This window comes from Balaenoptera physalus (assembly GCF_965194825.1).
Source record: "Balaenoptera physalus genome assembly, chromosome: 5".
Lineage (NCBI taxonomy): Eukaryota > Metazoa > Chordata > Mammalia > Artiodactyla > Balaenopteridae > Balaenoptera > Balaenoptera physalus.
The window spans coordinates 26,671,674-26,690,332 of NC_138884.1; the positions used below are offsets into that span (position 1 = coordinate 26,671,674).

Consider the following 18,659-nt stretch of genomic DNA (forward strand, 5'->3'; position numbering starts at 1 on the left):
CCCTTAGTGAATAAAGAAATTACCTCACATTCCAGACCCCCCTCAGCTGGGCTAAGTAGAAAAGGAGGCATTTGGTCCCTGCCTCGGCTAGAGCTTTCAAGAGTGTGAAATGCTCCCTAGGGGCCAGCAGGGGCTAAGGCACAAACTGTGGCACCAGAGCCCCAAGAAAGGGGAAACTTGAGCAGGGCATAGCTGGCTGCCTGGCCCAACTGCTGTCTTTGTAGAAGCTTCATTCTGGGACTGACACACAAGCTGTTCTGTGCTTTATGGGTGGAAAATCTTCCTTACAGGGACAGATTCTATATGACAATAAAAATACTCTTCCTCAGAATATATGAATATTTTTTTCTGCTCAAGAACTCGGCCTGAGCAGAGGGTCACCGAGGAGCAATAATTCCTACCACGAGGGTTATTTAATCTCACGTAAATGGTGCCGTTTAAACCACATGGAAAAAATTACCTCTCTGATTCATATGGATCTGGAAGAAGAGCACTGGTAGAAATGCAAGATGAAGTTGACTTATCAAAGTGGTACACCGAACCTAAAAAGCAAACAAAAATCTCAGTACAAGGCCCAAAGTTAGGGAAGAGCATTCTCTCTATCCACAGGACCAGAAAGAGTTAAATAATGAAAAATGTTATTCAAGTTAGACCAACTAGAATGAAATTCTTCAATATAAATGGATAGTTTTTTTTAATGATAATAGGTTTTTATGATAAAGTTTACTGGAGCGGGTTAGGGAAAAAAAAAAAGAAAGTTTACTTATGCTGAGTAAATGTGCAAACATAATCAATTTCTTAGCTTCATTCTCCTTCATATTCATCATGAATCTCTTGGTGATTAAAATAACATTCATTATATTTAAGAGAATTTACGATTGTGAATAGATAAACCCCAACTCCTCATTTTGTTACCTAGTAAAAGATACACATATGGGTTTTATTTATTTTCCTGAATATCTAAGTGGAAAAAATACATACAGATAATCAGGAAAAAGTTAATCTAAAGAAATAATTTTTATATTACTCCTGAAATGCTTTCAGTTTATTCAAGAATATAATAATGAAGATGGATACCATGCTATACAGCATAATGTACTGTCTCTCTTTCATTCTACAAATATCTGGAATTACCTGGGTGTTCTACATCTAAGCATGAGCCACATCATTTGGTACAACTGATGTTACACCTCTAAGATCATTTATGATTGGAGAATCATAAGTATAACACATATTGCCATAACATCAAACATTCTTATAAGAGGGGATTAAAATCTGCTGTTTTGTTTGTTGAACTTTGTGATGTTGAATTGAGTTGCTAAAAGATATTTTTAGGTTATTACTGAATACAGCAATTGGATGCTTAGTAAATGGGAACGGTAACATGTGGTAATATTAGTTCTAATTAAAATATGTGATAGAGGGACTTCCTTGGTGGCGCAGTGGTTAAGAATCCGCCTGCCAATGCAGGGGACACGGGTTTGATCCCTGGTCCGGGAAGATCCCACATGCCGCAGAGCAACGAAGCCCATGCACCACAACTGCTGAGCCTGCGTGCTGCAACTACTGAAGCCCATGCGCCTAGAGCCCGTGCTCTGCAACAAGAGAAGCCACTGCAATGAGAAGCCTGAGCACCGCAACGAAGAGTAGCCCCCGCTCGCTGCAACTTGAGAAAGTCTGCATGCAGCAACGAAGACCCAACGCAGCCACAAATAAAAAAAAATTTTAAAAAGTTCAATGCCAAGAGAATATTGTGTAAAAAAAAAATACGTGATAGAATGAAATAGTTGCTGACTGGCTAGATAACATGCTTCCTATAGGCAGGTTTACACCAGTAATTACAGATTGCTGTGCAAGATATAAATGGATAGTTTTTAGATTTGTTCTGGAGTTTCGTTCTCAGGTCTTAATAAACAGCCATCAGAAGTATCTCTTAAAATCCCATTTTTGCTTTTGAATTTTCTTTATTCATATGGTTTAAAAGCTGCTTGTGTAATTACAATTTTTAATCAAGAAAAAGCTTTGTCATGAAAATTTGAGATCTCTCTGGTCAGATCAGATTGGATAATAGTTTTAAATTTTTCTTGTGGTTTTCTTCATACTAGACACGGTCTATAGAATCCAACCACCCACCCTTGGCAATTGTCTCTTTCACTAAAAATAAATTCAGCCTCACCAGAATTAAGGAGAACAGACTGCTTTTGATAAAGCATTAACAAAGTCATCTTATTTCTATTAAAGTGGTTCAGAAGCCAATTAGTAATTTATTCCAGAAACGAAGGTACACAACCGTCCTAGAATTAATGTTCGTTCTCTGCAAAGAATTAGCTTCAGAGAATCCTCCCAGAGCACAAGGAAGACATACGGTGTTCCACAGGCTAATAAGTAAAGAAACAACTTCTGGAACTGGAGGGCTTACTCCAGCAAAGTCAATTATCTTAGGTACTAAGGCATCACAAATTATTCCATTAAGCAATTCCTAAGTGGTTACCCATGGCTACCAGGTCCTCTTTCTGTTTCCTTTTTTTATACAATCAAAACCCAAATTAAGGGGCTTCCATGGTGGCACAGTGGTTAAGAATCCACCTGTCAATGCAAGGGACACAGGTTCGAGCCCTGGTCTGGGAAGATCCCACATGCCACGGAGCAACTAAGCCCATGTGCCACAACTACTGAGCCTGCGCTCTAGGGCCCGCGAGCCACAACTACTGAGCCTGAGTGCCACAACTACTGAAGCCCACGTGCCTGGAGCCCCTCCTCCGCAACAAGAGAAGCCACCGCGATGAGAAGCCCCCGCACCGCAACAAAGAGTAGCCCCCGCTCACCGCAACTAGAGAAAGCCCATGTGCAGCAACGAAGACCCAACGCAGCCAAAACTAAAATAAATAAGTAAAATAAAACCCAAATTAATGTCTCAAACTAAAAGTCAGAAAACAATCCAGATCAGTCGGTGTCTAACCAGGAAACAGACCATTTGAGTATTTCAGAGAGAGAGAATTTAATACAGGGAATTGGTTACACAGAGGGTGGAAGAGCTGGGAAGCCAAACAGGGCAGTGGAGAGCCCAGAAACTGGCAAGAGCAGGAGGCCAAGACCCTGAGCCACAGGGACAGAGGCAGAGGCATTCCTGGAGCTCTAGCGCTGCGGGAGTCCAGGGAAGCTGGACCCGTGGGGGACCGTCCTGCTGGGAGACGGAATCAGGAGACAGGCCACTGCTGGGGACTCTGCTGGGCACAGAGAGGGCTTCTCCCTGCTCCTGTCCCTCTCCGTGTCCCCAGCCTGTGGCCAAACCCAGACAGAAGCCAGAGGCACAAGAGCCTGGGAAATGCAGCCTGCAAGGGGCAGAAGGCCCCTGCAGTAAAGCAGGGCAGGGAAAGGCTGAGGAATGCATCTGGACCAGCACACAACCCATTAAAGGAAGTTAGTTCAAAAAAAGAAGAAAAAACCACTTTCAAACCAAACGTTTCTGTGGAATACACATTCTATTGTGCAGAAATTCTCCTGTGAATTCCCATCTCCCTTCCTTAGACTCATACTTTCCTCACAAATGTACTAAGTGCCAACCACACGTAAAGCATTGTGTTAGGGGCTGTGCAGATACAAGTGGGAGTCACATCTCCTCCTGCCCTCAAGGAGCTGATGCACCTTCTTCAACGCATACCGTCCCTCCCTCTACTCCCTTAGACAGGCCTGTGCTCCAGGCAAACAGAAGGCACCCTTTCCTTTTCCTCCTTTCCCCTATCGTTGGTACTATGACCTGTGACTAGAATTCATCCATTCACTTGACAAACGTTACTTCTAAAAGGTGAGCCAAGCTGTAAAGATGGAATAGGTAGGGACTTCCCTGGCGGTCCAGTGGTTGGGACTCCTCACTTTCACTGCTAGGGCCCAGGTTCAATCCCTGGTTGGGGAACTAAGATCCCACAAGCTACGCAGCCAAAAAAATAAAAACCAATAAAGACCTACTGTATAGCACAAGGAACTCTACTCAGTCCTCTGTAATGGCCTATATGGGAAAAGAATCTAAAAAAGAGTAGATATATGTATATGTATAACTGATTCACTTTGCTGTACACCTGAAACTAACACATTGTAAATCAACTGTACTCCAATAAAAATTTTTTTAAAAATCAAATTTAAAAAAATGGGAATTCTGATTTAATAGTCCCAAAGTGGGCCTGACAGCCTGCATTTCTAAGAAACATCCAGGTGATGCTGATAATTGCGTTTAAAAAAAAAAAAAGATGGACTAGACATTAGCCAGGGAATGGAATTCCTACGTAAAGAGGCAAAGAGATGAGAAGAAAAGAAATTCCAGGCAGAGGCACAAGGAGAAACTCAGCAAGAAGTAAGTGGAGACAGAGAAGCAGTTTGTGGATCCAAAAGCACAGAGAAAAAGGAGGAGAAGGCAGTTGTAGGAGGATTTTAGGTGAGATACTCGATTTCTGTTTCCCTCTTCCCCTCCCTCAACCACTGGACCAGAGGCCACATGACCCGAAAGCCCTAATCGGTCAGCCAGTCAGTGGTTCAATCACTGTAACTGGAAGAGGAAGGAGAGAGAAACAAAAGCAGAACGCAGAGTAAAGACTGTGCCTGGTTCCTCCCAGTCACCCAGAGCAGCTATGGTTCCTGACCCTTTTGAGACCCAAATTGTTCAACCTATCCTTAAAAGAACTGAGGCCTGCTGGAATCTCGCCAGTAAATCCACCCCCCTCCTTTTTTTGGCCTTAAGTTAGTTTGAAGAGGGTGTTTGTTATTTGCAACCAGGAGTTCTAAGAAAAATCATCATTCCCCTGAGAAGGATCACTCTCACTTCCCAAAATGTGTTTCGTACTTATACTAAGAGGAAGGTAATAACCACGGTAACTTTCCTGATGGGGGCTTTATGGTAGGTGCCACTATCTGTATTTTATAATGAAAAAACGGGTTCTGAAAGGATAACTAACCTGCCCAAAACCATAATACAGTAAATGTTGGCACTGAGACTCAAACGAGGTGACTCTTAAGTCCAAGACTCTTGCCACTAAAAATGCTGCCACTTCCAAATGCTGCCACTTTTAAAATCTGCATTAGCAAGTGGGATCCTCCCCTAGCTGGAGTCTCCTCACTTCTAAACATTATAACACTGTCTCCTTGTGGAAGGGATGTGAAGAGTGCAGATATTAGAGTTTGAGGTTCAAAGATTACTGTTACACTTAAAAAACCCTTCATTTTGGAATGATTTTAAATTTACAGAAAAGTTGCAAACATAGTACAGAGAGTTCCCAATGCCCCTCACTGCTTCTCCTAATGTTAATTTCTTGTGTTACATGGCACATTTGTCCAAATTAAGAAACCAACATAGCTGCGTTAGTATTGACTGAACTCCAGACTTTATTCAGATTTCACGAGTTTTTCCACGAATGTCCTTTTTCTGTTCCAGGATCCAATCCAGAATCCCATATTGCATTTAAAATGCCTCAATTTTTAACTTAAAAAAACAAAACCAGAGACATTTATAACAACCCAAGTTGGACCTAAATGTAAAGTGCTAGGCTTCCTATTTTTGGACCACCACCCTTTGGAGAATCTCCTTCCAATCCAAACAGCTAAATATTATTTAGGCCTATCAATGCCTAGATATATTATCTTTTCTTTTTTAAAAAAAAGATTTATTTATTTATTTGGCTGCGCCAGGTCTTAGTTGCAGCATGCAGGATCTTTAGTTGAGGCACTCAGGATCTTTAGTTGTGGCTCTCGGAATCTTTAGCTGCGGCATGTGGGATCTAGTTCCCGGACCAGGGATTGAACCCAGGCGCCCTGCATTGACAGTGTGGAGTCTTAACCACTAGACCGCCGGGGAAGTTCCTGTATTATCTTTTCTACTTTATTCTCCTTATACCTTAACTTGGATTGGAAATACATATATGCATATTTCAAGGAATCAGACCGATTTAGCTTTCTTAATATTGTGCCACTGAAAATACAAAATCTTGATTTTTTTCTTTGTATATGTTCCAGATTTTCTACAAGAAATAATTTTATACTCAGAAAAAAAGTTTGGTGTGCCATCCTGTACTTCTAAAAGGAAACAGGATTTTTTCTATCATTGATTCCAATAGGCTCATTCATGTATGGAATATGTCCTCCAAGAAGATGCTAGACTTTGAAGAGGGCCTGGGTGCCAATGTGCATTTATCGTTCCAAGTCAGAGCTCAGGCTGAATCAGCATTACAATCTGTACCAACTTGGAGATCTACCTAATTTGATTCTTTATCAGTTAAATCATTAAACTGTAAGTTTTTTTCCCGAGATATAATATTTAAAACTGATTAAATTACTGCTGTCATTTCTTCACTCCTTCTGTGCGTTAAAATTATACAGCTATGCCCTCGTCAGATGACTTTTTAGCATCTGCCACTAAAGTGCACGGTGTATATTACCCTGTCTCACTGATGTCCGCCTTGGCCATGTGACTTGCTTTGACCAATGAAAAGTGGGTGAAAGGGACTTTGTGTCAGTTCCAAGCTGAGGCTTTAAGAGGCATCGTAGGTGTCTGCTCATGCTCTGGCTTCCTGTGACCACCTGAGAAAACTGGCCCAGGCCACCACCACTGTCCCTTTAGACTGGGCCCAGAATTAAGACATAGAACAGACTCAGAGCTGACTAGAAGCCTCAGGTCCAGCCTGGTCTGGCCACGCCCCCCCTGGACCAGTTGAGTACAGTTGCTTAGCAGACCTGTGTTTGCTGTTGTGAACCACTGAGCTGCTGAGGTACCTGTTATGCAGCCAAGCTAAATACACCAGGACTAGACAAAGAAATTAACTTCTCTTAAGCTGCAACAACCCGTTTTGGAATTAGAGCAACCCGTCTGAAGCAGATTCAACTTACTTCCAGGCATCAGTTCAAAGTGAGGCCTTCCTTCTTCGGTGGACAGAAGAGTAGCCAGTTTCCCTTCTATCATCTCTCCATCAATGAATTTTCCATACAGGGCAGTCCTCTCATCAGGGTACACATACGCTATCTTCTCTCCAGTCATCTCCCCATCTTCATTTACTTCTCCTACAAGGCTGCCTCCATCCTGATGGGAGAAACCCAAAACCAGAAAATATTATATATAGTATTTATCTATATGACATGAGTTCAAGACATTTCTCTTGTGCACGGCCATTGTTAACAGCACTAATACGGTCATAACAGTTTCAGAACTCAGAGCTTTTCACATGAGCATGAAAAACATGATGCATCTCTCCCCTCCCCATCCAGTCCCCTATAAGTTATATGCACAGGGGGCATATAGCCCGATTTAGAGAGTCAAAGACGGAGTTGTACTTTATAATCCTTGGACAAGCTACTGATACTCTAACTTGGTTTGTTATCTAAGAAACATGTTGTATTTGTGATGTAAGTTACAATCATCGAAAGGAAATGTAACTAAGGATTATTTTGGGCCAATATCAAATGTGACGAGGATCTGTAGCAGGACAGTCTTACTATTCCTATGACTTCACTTCTCACATATTGAATTCTGGATTTCTGGTCTATTAAGAAAATCTTTAGTTCAAAGGTACTTAAGAATTAGTTCAGTATACATGAGTAATGAGAGTTATCTGCACTTTCTAAGGGATAAACAAAAGGACTTCTGGACACTGCCTTTCTGAGAATTCTATACCATCATTTTTTTTTGGAGTTAGAAGGAAAAGTGAAAAAAGATCAACTAAATTCTACTCCCTTCCCCATCACTTCTTTCTTCCCACTCGTCTTTATTTACTTCTCCCTTCTCCCTCCTTCCAGGAGAGGAGTCAGCTGTGCTTCTTCTTTAACTGTCATTTGCTTCATTCCAAAGGGTCATTAAATGCTTTAGGGCAGAGGCTATCGGAGAATTCTGTACCCTGGTACCAGCGCTAGGGATACAGTAGGTGATATAAATATTTTTAAAACTGAATTGGGATACTAAAACCAATAAATAATTTTAAAAAATCTAATCTAGGGTGCAAGAGATGTTTCCCTTTTTTTTTTTTTTCCCCATCCAGAAGGTCCTTATGGTATAACTGAAAATCTAAGACCTTCGTGGGTTTGACACAAGACTAGTAAGCCCATGACATCTTCTAAAAGCTTGGCTATTCCCCCAACTGAAAGGTTCTAGAAGCAGCTACTCAAAGTCAGTGACGTGGGACGACTTTTAAGTGATTCCAAATGCTGTTTACAGAGAGACAGCAGGAAGAAATACCACCAGGTACAGGATTTCTACAGTTCATCGTACTCCAATTGCTCTTTGGAGAAAAAAGGTTATCAATTAAAAAACGAATCACAGCACTTCCATAGAAAGAAAAATACTTGGAAGCATTTTTCACGGATAGAAAGTGCATTAGGGACGTATTATTGCCCTTTCTCCTCCCCGAGTTAATTCTTAATAACCCAGCCTGAACGGGGATGATACTTTTTGCAAGATCTGCCTTCAGGCTTTCAGGGACTGAGCTGAATGGTGTTAGAGTATTTATGCTTCTTATATGCCGTAACTAATGTAAGCCATCAACATGACAATTTCTTCAGAACAGGATTCTGTCCTTCTAGGATCTCACGTTTTTCTTCCCCCTTATGTGCTTTTAAACTTCCAGTTCTGGGGGCAAATGATTTTATTTGTCTAGAATGATAAAGCAGAGATTCTTCTTTTTTTTCCAAAAGGAGTTATGAGTTTTTAATTAAAAACTTTCCATCACTGTTTCAAGGTCAAATTTTGAAAGAAATAAACTGTCCTTAGAGTGAGCTTACAAATCCTGTAGGAAGGATCATTATTTTTGCCTCCCCTTGTTCCTGCTTTGACTTCATGTCACAAATACTTCCTTGTTGGCTGTGTCAGGGGTGCTGGGGAAGAAACTGCTCCTTTTTCTCCTCTGCTCAGTGGCTCCCCCTCATGGGAGGAGAAATCGTTCACTTGATTAGTGAGAAGGCAGGATCTGACACCCACTGACACCCAACTCTACTGGGTAGGGGTTAACAGCATAAAGCCGCTGCTCTCATGTGCTCTGCATTTTCGCTCACCTGTCCTGGGAACTGGCGGTGCCCACAGGCTGCACCTGCTCCCCCCTCTCATTCCTCTCCTCTCCTTGGGGAAGCTCCCCCAGGCAGCCCTACTCCCCAAGGGAAACCTGCAGCTTTCTAGCTGCTCTGTGGGCAGCTGGCCCATCCGTTTAGTTCAGAGGGGCAAGAGTAGAAGCCCACGCCACGTCTCCAGTCCAACTCCGCCATAATGAAACCAACATCCTGATCCCTGACACCTATGTCTATTTCTTAATTGATTCCCAATCCAGAGAACAGAGCAGTGGGGTGTGATTACCAGCCTCCCCCAGCCCCGACCCCAAATGCCAACAGATACTATATACAAAGTGCTATCAACCAAGTTGATTTTTAAAGCTTGTAACTCCCTAGTGCTTCTTCCTTCCTAAGGCAGAGTCTTCTCTTGGTGCTTTAAAAGACAGTGATTAAGGCTGAAGGCTAAAATGCAGCTGCACATTTTAGGTTTCAAAATGCAGCTACACGGAGCCAATCGGATCCATTCACCTTAGTTCATCGTTGATCCCTAGGGACTTAAATTGATCATAACAAGTAAAATGACAGGTAGTGTGAGAATCTGGTAATCCATTACCTCTTTCCTAGACCCACCCTCATGAGGAATTCCACTTTCCCAGACTTCAAGATTCACTGTCATATCGGCAGCTCCCCAGCACTGGGCAGCAGGAAGTTTATCCTGCCTACTGATGAAGCAACAAAAGTTTCAGGCTTCCTAACTGGTAAGTACCTCCATCTCATCTCCCTCTGTAACTGAAAGGACTTGTGAGCTACTGCAGATCCTACCAAGAGAATGTGTAAATGCTTTAGTAATTATTTTTAAAAATATTTTACAATAGTTTTTCTTATGCCTAGAGTATAACTTATTTTTTAGGAACAATAATGTGTAAATAGATTTAGCTGGGACTACTTTTCTTGTTATACATGTTTTTATTAATACTTTTAAATCATAAGAGGATATGGTTAAGAGTAAGGAAAAAAAACATATTTTGACTTAAGCTCTGGACAAAATAAAATATTAGGTAAAATATTTCCTCAGGTTTATTTTCTGAAACATTTTCTGGAAATTCACTACAAACAGATGGGGTATTTGAAATGCAAACAAAAATTACAGCATTAATTTCCAGCCATGGGTTTTGCCACATTTTTTTGCTCTAGTCAGCTCCAGAAAGATCATAAAATGTTATCAAATACTCAAAGGCAAGTTAATTTTAATCACCTTGATTTAAGCAAGATAAACCAGAAAGCAGGGAGTAGGATTGTAAAATCAAGTAACAATAGTGTAGTAAGTTCAAAAAGATGGGAAATTGCTGGATTAGTTCTTACATATGAGAAAGAATAACATTAATTGCAACAATGAGACATTCCACCATCTTTTTCTATATCCCAAAGGGATATTTTTAAAAAGCAATATATTTTTGTCTTTATTAGTGGTACAATCAAACCAGTCTGTCCCAGTTTGTTTTCATCATGACTAATCATTCCTTTCCAAAGCCACCCTGAGGAGGAATTCATAGTAGATCGGAGGACAACAATCTAAGTCAATAGTGAAACAGTGAGAGGATATCCCCCTAAGCTGTTGGCTTCAGCTACTGACTCTCAAGTTTCACAGCCTCACATTTTCTCAGATAGAGAATACATTTTGTTATTCATTGGGAAGACTCGAAGCATTGTCTTAAAACTTGTTACTTTCCAGCAAAACGAACAGTCGTGAGGCTTACTGGGTAATATATCCAGCACACTCCATGCCGAATGTTATCTTTATATTGTCCCTTGAAGATCAGTCTTCCATCTGTGTCGTACTCCTGGGCGGGTCCGTTCAGCTCTCCGTCTACATATGTGCCCTGGAGAACTCCTCCATCCTCATAAGTGTAAACTCCCTGGCCCTGTAGGGCGTCATCCACATAATATCCCTCCAGGGTGCTGTGAGAGAAGGGAGAACAAAAGAGAAGAGTGACTCAACTCTCTTAAAAAGAAAGGATCACATCACGCCCAGCTCTGTTCCGATGCTGGCCTGTATTCAGGGCATCCTCCTGAATTCTCCGAGACTGCTAGGAAAAATACTCCCAAGATATGGGTAGGGTTAGAAACAGAAAGGGAGATTTAATTCCTAATCTCCTGGTTCCTATTAATCCAATTTCTCTACTGGAGGAAATACAGAAGAAAGAAGCCACAGGTGGAAAAGAACAAGCCTCATCTAAGTATGTTTCCAAGGCTAGATGCCACCCAACACCGGGCAATAGAAATTCTGGTGTTACCCTTTCCACACATAAACCACTCATGTTTAATTTCCCTCAAGAGTGGTCCAGAATTCACTGGGAGTTCTCAAGGGTCTTTCAGATGGCTTGTATACAGTGGTCTCTAATAATACAAATGTGGTTTAGAACGTGTAGATGTCTGCCTATCTGTCTTAAGCCATCAATGCATTATTTATCAGTGACAACCATAATGGGTATCCAATCAAAAGTATTCCCATCCATCTCTTTGGAAGATATATGGGGATTTACTTGTGTGTGCGTGTGATCGTGGGAAATAGGGGCAAGTAAGGAAGATGGCCCGCTAAACCTTGCTGGTATCGTTAGCAGCCTGATAAAGTTTGAGACCCATCGTCCTAGAACAGAAGAAAGCTCACAAGGGGGCTCATGGTGATTTTACAAGAACCTTTTTCTCTCCTCATAAAACACTTTTGGAATTTCAATACATGTTTTCAGTGTCAGCCTCGCAAAGGCCGTTATGCAATGAAACTGACTTTATCCAAAAATTCCCTTCATGAACCGAAATCTGGAATGAAGGGAAAGACCAGCTCAAATTATTTTTTACAATTAAAAAGTAAGATGTTTAGCAACACAGACAGTTTGATTATTTTAACATGTGCAGATAACACTCATTCATTAATTCAACTAACAGACATTTACAGGGTGCCTTCAAGTAGTGGCGTCGTGTGAGGCTCTAGAAAGCACGATGAACAAGACAAACACAAAACCAGGAGACAGGTACTGGGGACAGGTGGGACCCAAAGGGGTCCATGGGGACAGAGATGGCTGCACCTGAGTCTGCCTGGAAAAGTGTTGTCTTGCTCTAATGAATGACAGAATGATCTGTAATTATTAAATGAAAAGCACAGTCTAAATAACGATAGCCTCTGATTACATTGTAATTATACTATTTGTAGTCTCCCAAGGAGATAAATCGTTCTCTTTCAGTTTTGTTTGTACTATCAATGATAAACAGGCCTAGTAAATTCATGAAGAGAAAAAGGTGCACTTTAGCACAGCCCTTGCATCAATAATCAAAATTCTGTGTCAGTGAGGTCGGAATTAAGGGGATTCGACTGTCATTAGACTCCTGCCATGAAAAAAAAAGAAACTTGGTGAAGGATTACTAATCAACTGACACAATGATGCAACAGACAGGGCAAAAAACTATTTAATCATCTATCTTCAGTTTGGGGATTGCCAGATAAAACAGAATATGCTCAGTTAAGTTTGAATTTCAGATAAACAACAAATAATTTTTGAGCATAAGTATGTCCCAAATATTGAACTGGATACAGTTTTTTACTAAAATATTTTTCGTTGCTTATCTGAGTCATTTTAACTGGGTGCCCTGGATTTTTATTTGCTAAACCTGGTGACCCTATTGACTTTGAATTCTCAGCAGCATTCAAAATGTTACTGTGTATGTTTGGGCAGAATTATCCCCTGACAGACTAGTCTGCCAATGTTTCTTAGGTTTATGATGAAATCTACAAGGCATGGGTCTCACGAATCGGTTAACTAGTCATGTGGGTTTGCACGTATTTCCCCCGGGTCACGTCCAGTAGCTTGTCCCACCCCTCCCTCACAGCAGAACCTACCCTTATTAGTATCATAATCCTAAGAACAAACTGCTCTTTCCCTTAGCTCAAGGAACATAAGATTCCCAAATGCACATTCTTAGGTATTGGAGAGCAAAACTTACTGCACTGTTTTCCAGCCCCTGCCTGAGGAAACAGCTTAGCTTCCTTGGTACATTTTTTTGGTAGCTTGGTTGGAATCTGATAACAAAAAGGGGGCATGTTATCACATGAACTGAGGTCTCCAGGGCAATAAAAAATGATAAGGCTTTGAAATCCTTTTATTTCAAAGGAAATAAAAGCTTCTTAGTCTGGTGTTAAAGGCACCACCTTTCTTTCTAACTTTTTCCTCCAGAGGAGGTTGGCAAACCATGGCCGGCTGCCTGCTTTTGTAAATACAGTTTTACTGGAACACAGCCATGAACATTCCTTTCCGTATCCTCTGTGGCTGCTTTCATATGACAACAGCAGAGTTGAATAGTTGCAACAGAGGCCGAATGTGGCCCAAGAAGCCTAAACTATTTACTACCTCACCCCAGGCAGAAAAAGTTTGCCGACTCCCGTTCTAGAATCCTCTGCTCACGTTAGTTTATTCACTGGCCCCAAGCACACATCTATGGATCTTAGCTCCTATACTACGTTTTCCCTGCCACTTCCCTTAAAACATATGTAACCAAACTTTTAAAATCCCTGAGGACACATTCAGGAAAAAAAAGTTACAGGTCTTACAGGTCACATTTCCCTTTTTTGAAATTCAAAACAAAAATGACTTTGGGAAAAGAATGAATATTCTCCAACCCCTGGTCTTTTTCTATTTCAGAAAGAAATCGACTATGAGAAAATGGCGCTATTTTGTAGCAACTCCATCATTAATATCTGGTCATATCTGGGAAGTAGCTCTGGAGGAGTAACTTTCTAATCTTTCTTGCTGAAGCTGGATTGGGAGCTATGCTGCGGAGGAAGGCGTGCTCGTCACTCGCCTCCCCAGAGCCTGCCCATCCCCCATATGGAGCCCCACTTCCCACAGAGTCTACCTTGACCTCTGCAACCACAGTCACCGAAGCCTAGTCATGGACTAGTACAGGCTTTGCCGTGTCTTTATCCATGATCAGCTTACGGGTCCTATTTCTCTAAATAGATTGTAAGCCCTTTACAGGAACAAATTAGGCATTATGTATTCCTCCCTAACATATAAACACGGCCTACCTTCCAGTGATATTTCCTAAATGAAACAGTGGAACTGGGATAATCTTGCTTTGAGAAGAGAAAATTGAGAAGGAACATAAGGATGTTAAGAGTATTTCTTAACATCCTCAAGTGCAGGGAGGATTCTTTATATGAAGTGTATGTGCATACAGTCTGCAAGTTCGGAAAGTTTCTTAAACGCTATGCTTTATTTCTCCATTTGTAAACTGCAGCTACTAATAGGGTTATTAAAAAGTACATGGGTTAATACATATGAAGTGCTTAGACGATGATCTGGGACATAATGATTGCTCGAATAAATAACGGCTATTATTATTAAGCATGCACTTTCATGTACATGATGGTGAGCTTTCTACTGAGAAACTTGGCTTAAAACAGCAGCATCAGGGACACAGTTACAAGACACTGGAATAGACAGTCAAAGAAACTGACAACACTGCTCTAAATCTACTTTAAAAAAAAAAACAAGTAAGGCCTTCTGTGGTGGCGCAGTGGTTAAGAATCCGCCTGCCAATGCAGGGGACACGGGTTCGAGCCCTGGCCCGGGAAGATCCCACATGCCGTGGAGCAACTAAGCCCGTGTGCCACAACTACTGAGCCTGTGCTCTAGAGCCTGTGAGCCACAACTACTGAGCCCTTGTGCCACAACTATTGAAGCCCACGCGCCTAGAGCCCATGCTCCGCAACAAGAGAAGCTACCCCAATGAGAAGCCCACACACCGCAATGAAGAGTAGCCCCTGCTTGCCGCAACTAGAGAAAGCCTGCGCACGGCAACAAAGATCCAACGTAGCCAAAAGTAAATAAATTATATATATATATATATATATATATATATATATATATATATATATATATATATATATATTACTTTAAAAAAAAACACAAGTAAGAAAGATCCCTCTCTGTCTGAGGGAAGGATGGAATAAATGCTTCTTTAAGTGAAAAAAGTAATATGTATTCATTGTAAAATGAACAAACAAACAAATCAAACACTACAAAGATGTAGAAACTCCTCCAGTACTCTTACCCAATTTGGCATTTACCATTTAAGACTTTTTTCCATTTATATATTAAGCATTTTCCCACCTGTGTGGTGGTTTTTTTTTTTTTAACAAAAATGGGATCATACCATACACAATGTTCTTGACTTGTATTTTCTTAAAATTTCTTTCAACATCTTGGCAGATTTTTTAGTATGTTAAGAAGCTGCAAAAATGGTTTGATTTTTCTGGTACCAGCATCTGAATCAAATAACTCGAAAACATGGAGAAAATTTAAAAATCAATTTTAATTAGATTTCTTTCTTTCCATATACACAAACCATTTTCATCTGTTTTATCAAAGCTCTTGTACTTAAATTTCCAGTATTAAATTAAATGAGAAAATCTAACTTACAAAGAAATGAAAACTTTTTATAATTGTTTACCTAGACTGATACAGCTGCAATCTATTCAACTATTTTCATTTTAAAATTCTCTTTAATGTCTGAATACACAAAAGTGTTCTTAGGAGACTAAACAGCTTTGGCTTTTCCTTCATATTTTGGACTCTAGAAGGTTTGGGGCTTTCCAGCTCCTGAGGCATAAACTGTGTTCCCTCCCCCACTGTGTTCCCTTTCTTTTGTCTGGTATAGAATCAAGAGGGAAATTTTAAATGAATGATAATTTTACTTTAAATTCCTGTCTCTAACCAAATTAAATTGTGACCCTTAGTATTAAAACATTGTCTTGAGAACTAGTTATATGACAATATATATTATCTTTTTTTAAAATTGAGACATTACTGACATATAACATTATACTACATATTATCTCTTAAAATCTTGAAAACTAAGTAAAGAAGAACATCAATAACAAACCCAAATCATCTGCTGGGGCTATATGCAACGAGAAACTTCAACTTCTTCCAAGATGTGACAAGCAAACTGAATGGAGCTCTGTAGTGCTTCCATGTAATCCAGTGCACTATCTTCAAAGTTTCTTATCCTTTAATAGAAGATCTATGAGTTGGTAGGTTCTGATTGTTATAAAGGCTCAAGATAACAGTAAAATATTTGAAGAGCAATTAGTGAAATTTAGTTTTGTTCTCTAAAAATAAACCCTGAGAAAACCCTGCTGGCCATTGTTATCAACGGATAATAACAGTAACAGCAGTAATAAAATATAATAGTAATAATGATAACAGTAATAATCTATCCTTGATCTTGAGGACATTATGCTAAGTGAAATGTCAGGCAAAGACAAATACTGTATGTCCCCACTAATATGTGGAATCTAAAAAAGCCTAACTCATAGAAAGAGAGTAGAGCAGTGGTTGCCAGGGGCTGGAGGATGGGGAAATGGGGAGATGTTGGTCAAAGGGTACAAACTTCCAGTTCAACTTGGCTTGAATCTCAGCTCCAGCTCTTACCAACGAGGTCACCTGGGGCAAGTTATTTCATCTCTCTATGCCTTAGTTTCTTCATAAGTACAACAAAAAAGGATTATAAAATCTACTTCACAGATTGTTGTGAAGGCTACATGTCCAGCGTTTGAGCAGACGGTAGGTGTTCAAAGTTATCCATCTCATTCCCTCTCCCTTTCTAATACATCACAAAAATCTTTGCCTCGATCAGAACTGTTCCTTAGAATACAGATGAATGTATTTGTTGAGCCTGGTTCCAACAAAAGCGATACAGAAGGGACTTTTGCCTTGTGTGGGAGGTTGGGATACATGAGTTCCAGCTCCAATTTCTCTAAAATGTGACCAAGCGCTTTCTGAAAACCAAACAAAAGAACTCCTGCATGGACCTGTCACCTGGAAAACATCAGCCTTCTCAGTGGCTCATCAGATGGGCAGCTTCTCTTAGGTTACCTGGTCAACGATCAACTACAAGGAGCCCGCTTAGCTGGATTCATTAGTGGAGCAAATCAACATCAGAAGATGACTTGGGCAGAGAAGGATGAAGTCATGGAGTAGCAAATAATATCTTGAAATCTAATTGGCATGTCAGGAGGAAGCATCAATAATGTAAAAAAAAAAAAAAAAAAACCTGAATGAATTCACTTATCTCTATCTCATAATCAGGCTAAAAACCACATGATGCCCTAATATCTCACAGCCCAAAGCCAATCTGCATTGAAATACCTCTTTTTTGTTACCATTCTAAGATTTCGAGAAGTCCTGCTAAATTGTCTTTACAGCCACAAATCTTGTCTGAGATGAGAACAATTCAGGAAGAAAATACATTAACATGAACATCCAGAATCTGGGATTAGTATAAAAAGTAGAGATGTGTAAATCAAAGTATTCTGCATACTAAACATTTTATAATACCCCACAGGACTCCAGCATCTCACTGGTGCCACAGGACTCCAGGGACCACACCGACAAAGCCTCAAGATTCCTTTCTCCTCGCTGCATAAATGCCTTTATCTCAGGACCAGAGCAGATGTTAGGAAGTCCCATTACCTAACCTTAGGACAATCTTCTTCTTTCCTTTAAAAAGGGGGGGGGGGCCTTCCCTGGTGGCACAGCAGTTAAGAATCCACCTGCCAATGCAGGGGACACGGGTTCGAGCCCTAGTCCAGGAAGATCCCACATGCCGCGGAGCAACTAAGCCCGTGAGCCGCAACTACTGAAGCCCGTGCTCCGCAGCAAGAGGAGCCACCGCAATGAGAAGCCCGTGCACCGCAACAAAGAGTAGGCCCCGCTCGCCGCAACTAGAGAAAGCCCGCGCGCAGCAACGAAGACCCAACGCAGCCAAAAATAAATAAATAAATAAATAAATTTATAAAAAACAAACAAAAAATAGATCTCAAAACTAGCGAACATACTGAAGCTTCTGAAGCTGACACAGTAGTAAAAAGGTAAAAATGTACATTTTGGCTATTTAAACTGGTTTAGAAATAGATAGCTAGTTCCTTATTTTACCTCGAGTATTCTCTGCCAACAGTGGGGGCAGAGAATAAGATGCTTAAATTCTCTGCCAACAGTGGTTTACCTCTGTGATCTGAGGATGGGGGTAAAAAAAAAAGGGGGGAGCATGTTCACTTTTTACATTTCTGTATTTTCTTGAAGTTCTTTTTTCTACCAAGCATTTGCTACCTGTGTAATTAAAAAAAAAAAAAAAAAATTCTGCTTCTGTTTTTCCAGGCCATCTTTCCTGGTGATCTGAATATTTTAAATTCTTATTCAGCTTTATCATATTCTATGTAAAGGGGAAAATTGATTCCAGAACTTTCTTGATATAAATTTTTATTTGTTTGAAACCTTCTCATAAACCACACACCCAGTCTATGGCATAGATTGTGGTGATAGTTTCATGAACGTATACTTAACTCAAAATTCATGAAGTTGTATATGTTAAATATGTACAGCTTTTTGTGTATGAATCATGTGTCTAGTTAAAAAAAAAAATCACAATCAGGTTTTATATAAGATTAGACTGCATCAGGCCAAATCTTCTGTCACTACACTAGAATTTTCCAAACACAGCCTCCCGTAACTGCAAATAAAGCCTTCGATGGGAACATAAGCGAGTACTACAGGTTTGAACAACTTCCAAAAACTCTACCATAAACCTTTTGT

General features: G+C 40.4%; 1 protein-coding gene across 1 annotated transcript in view; it reads right to left on the reverse strand.

Annotated features, from left to right (window-relative positions):
* The window catches only part of SETD7 (SET domain containing 7, histone lysine methyltransferase), a 48,608-nt gene that overhangs the window by 17,120 nt on the left and 12,829 nt on the right, over nucleotides 1–18,659 (reverse strand). The window contains exons 4-6 of the mRNA XM_082463431.1: nucleotides 10,770–10,971; nucleotides 6,871–7,060; nucleotides 461–542 (exon numbers count right to left, since the gene is read on the reverse strand). Of these exons, the coding sequence (XP_082319557.1) occupies nucleotides 461–542; nucleotides 6,871–7,060; nucleotides 10,770–10,971 (474 nt within the window). The remainder of the gene's footprint in view (nucleotides 1–460; nucleotides 543–6,870; nucleotides 7,061–10,769; nucleotides 10,972–18,659) is intronic.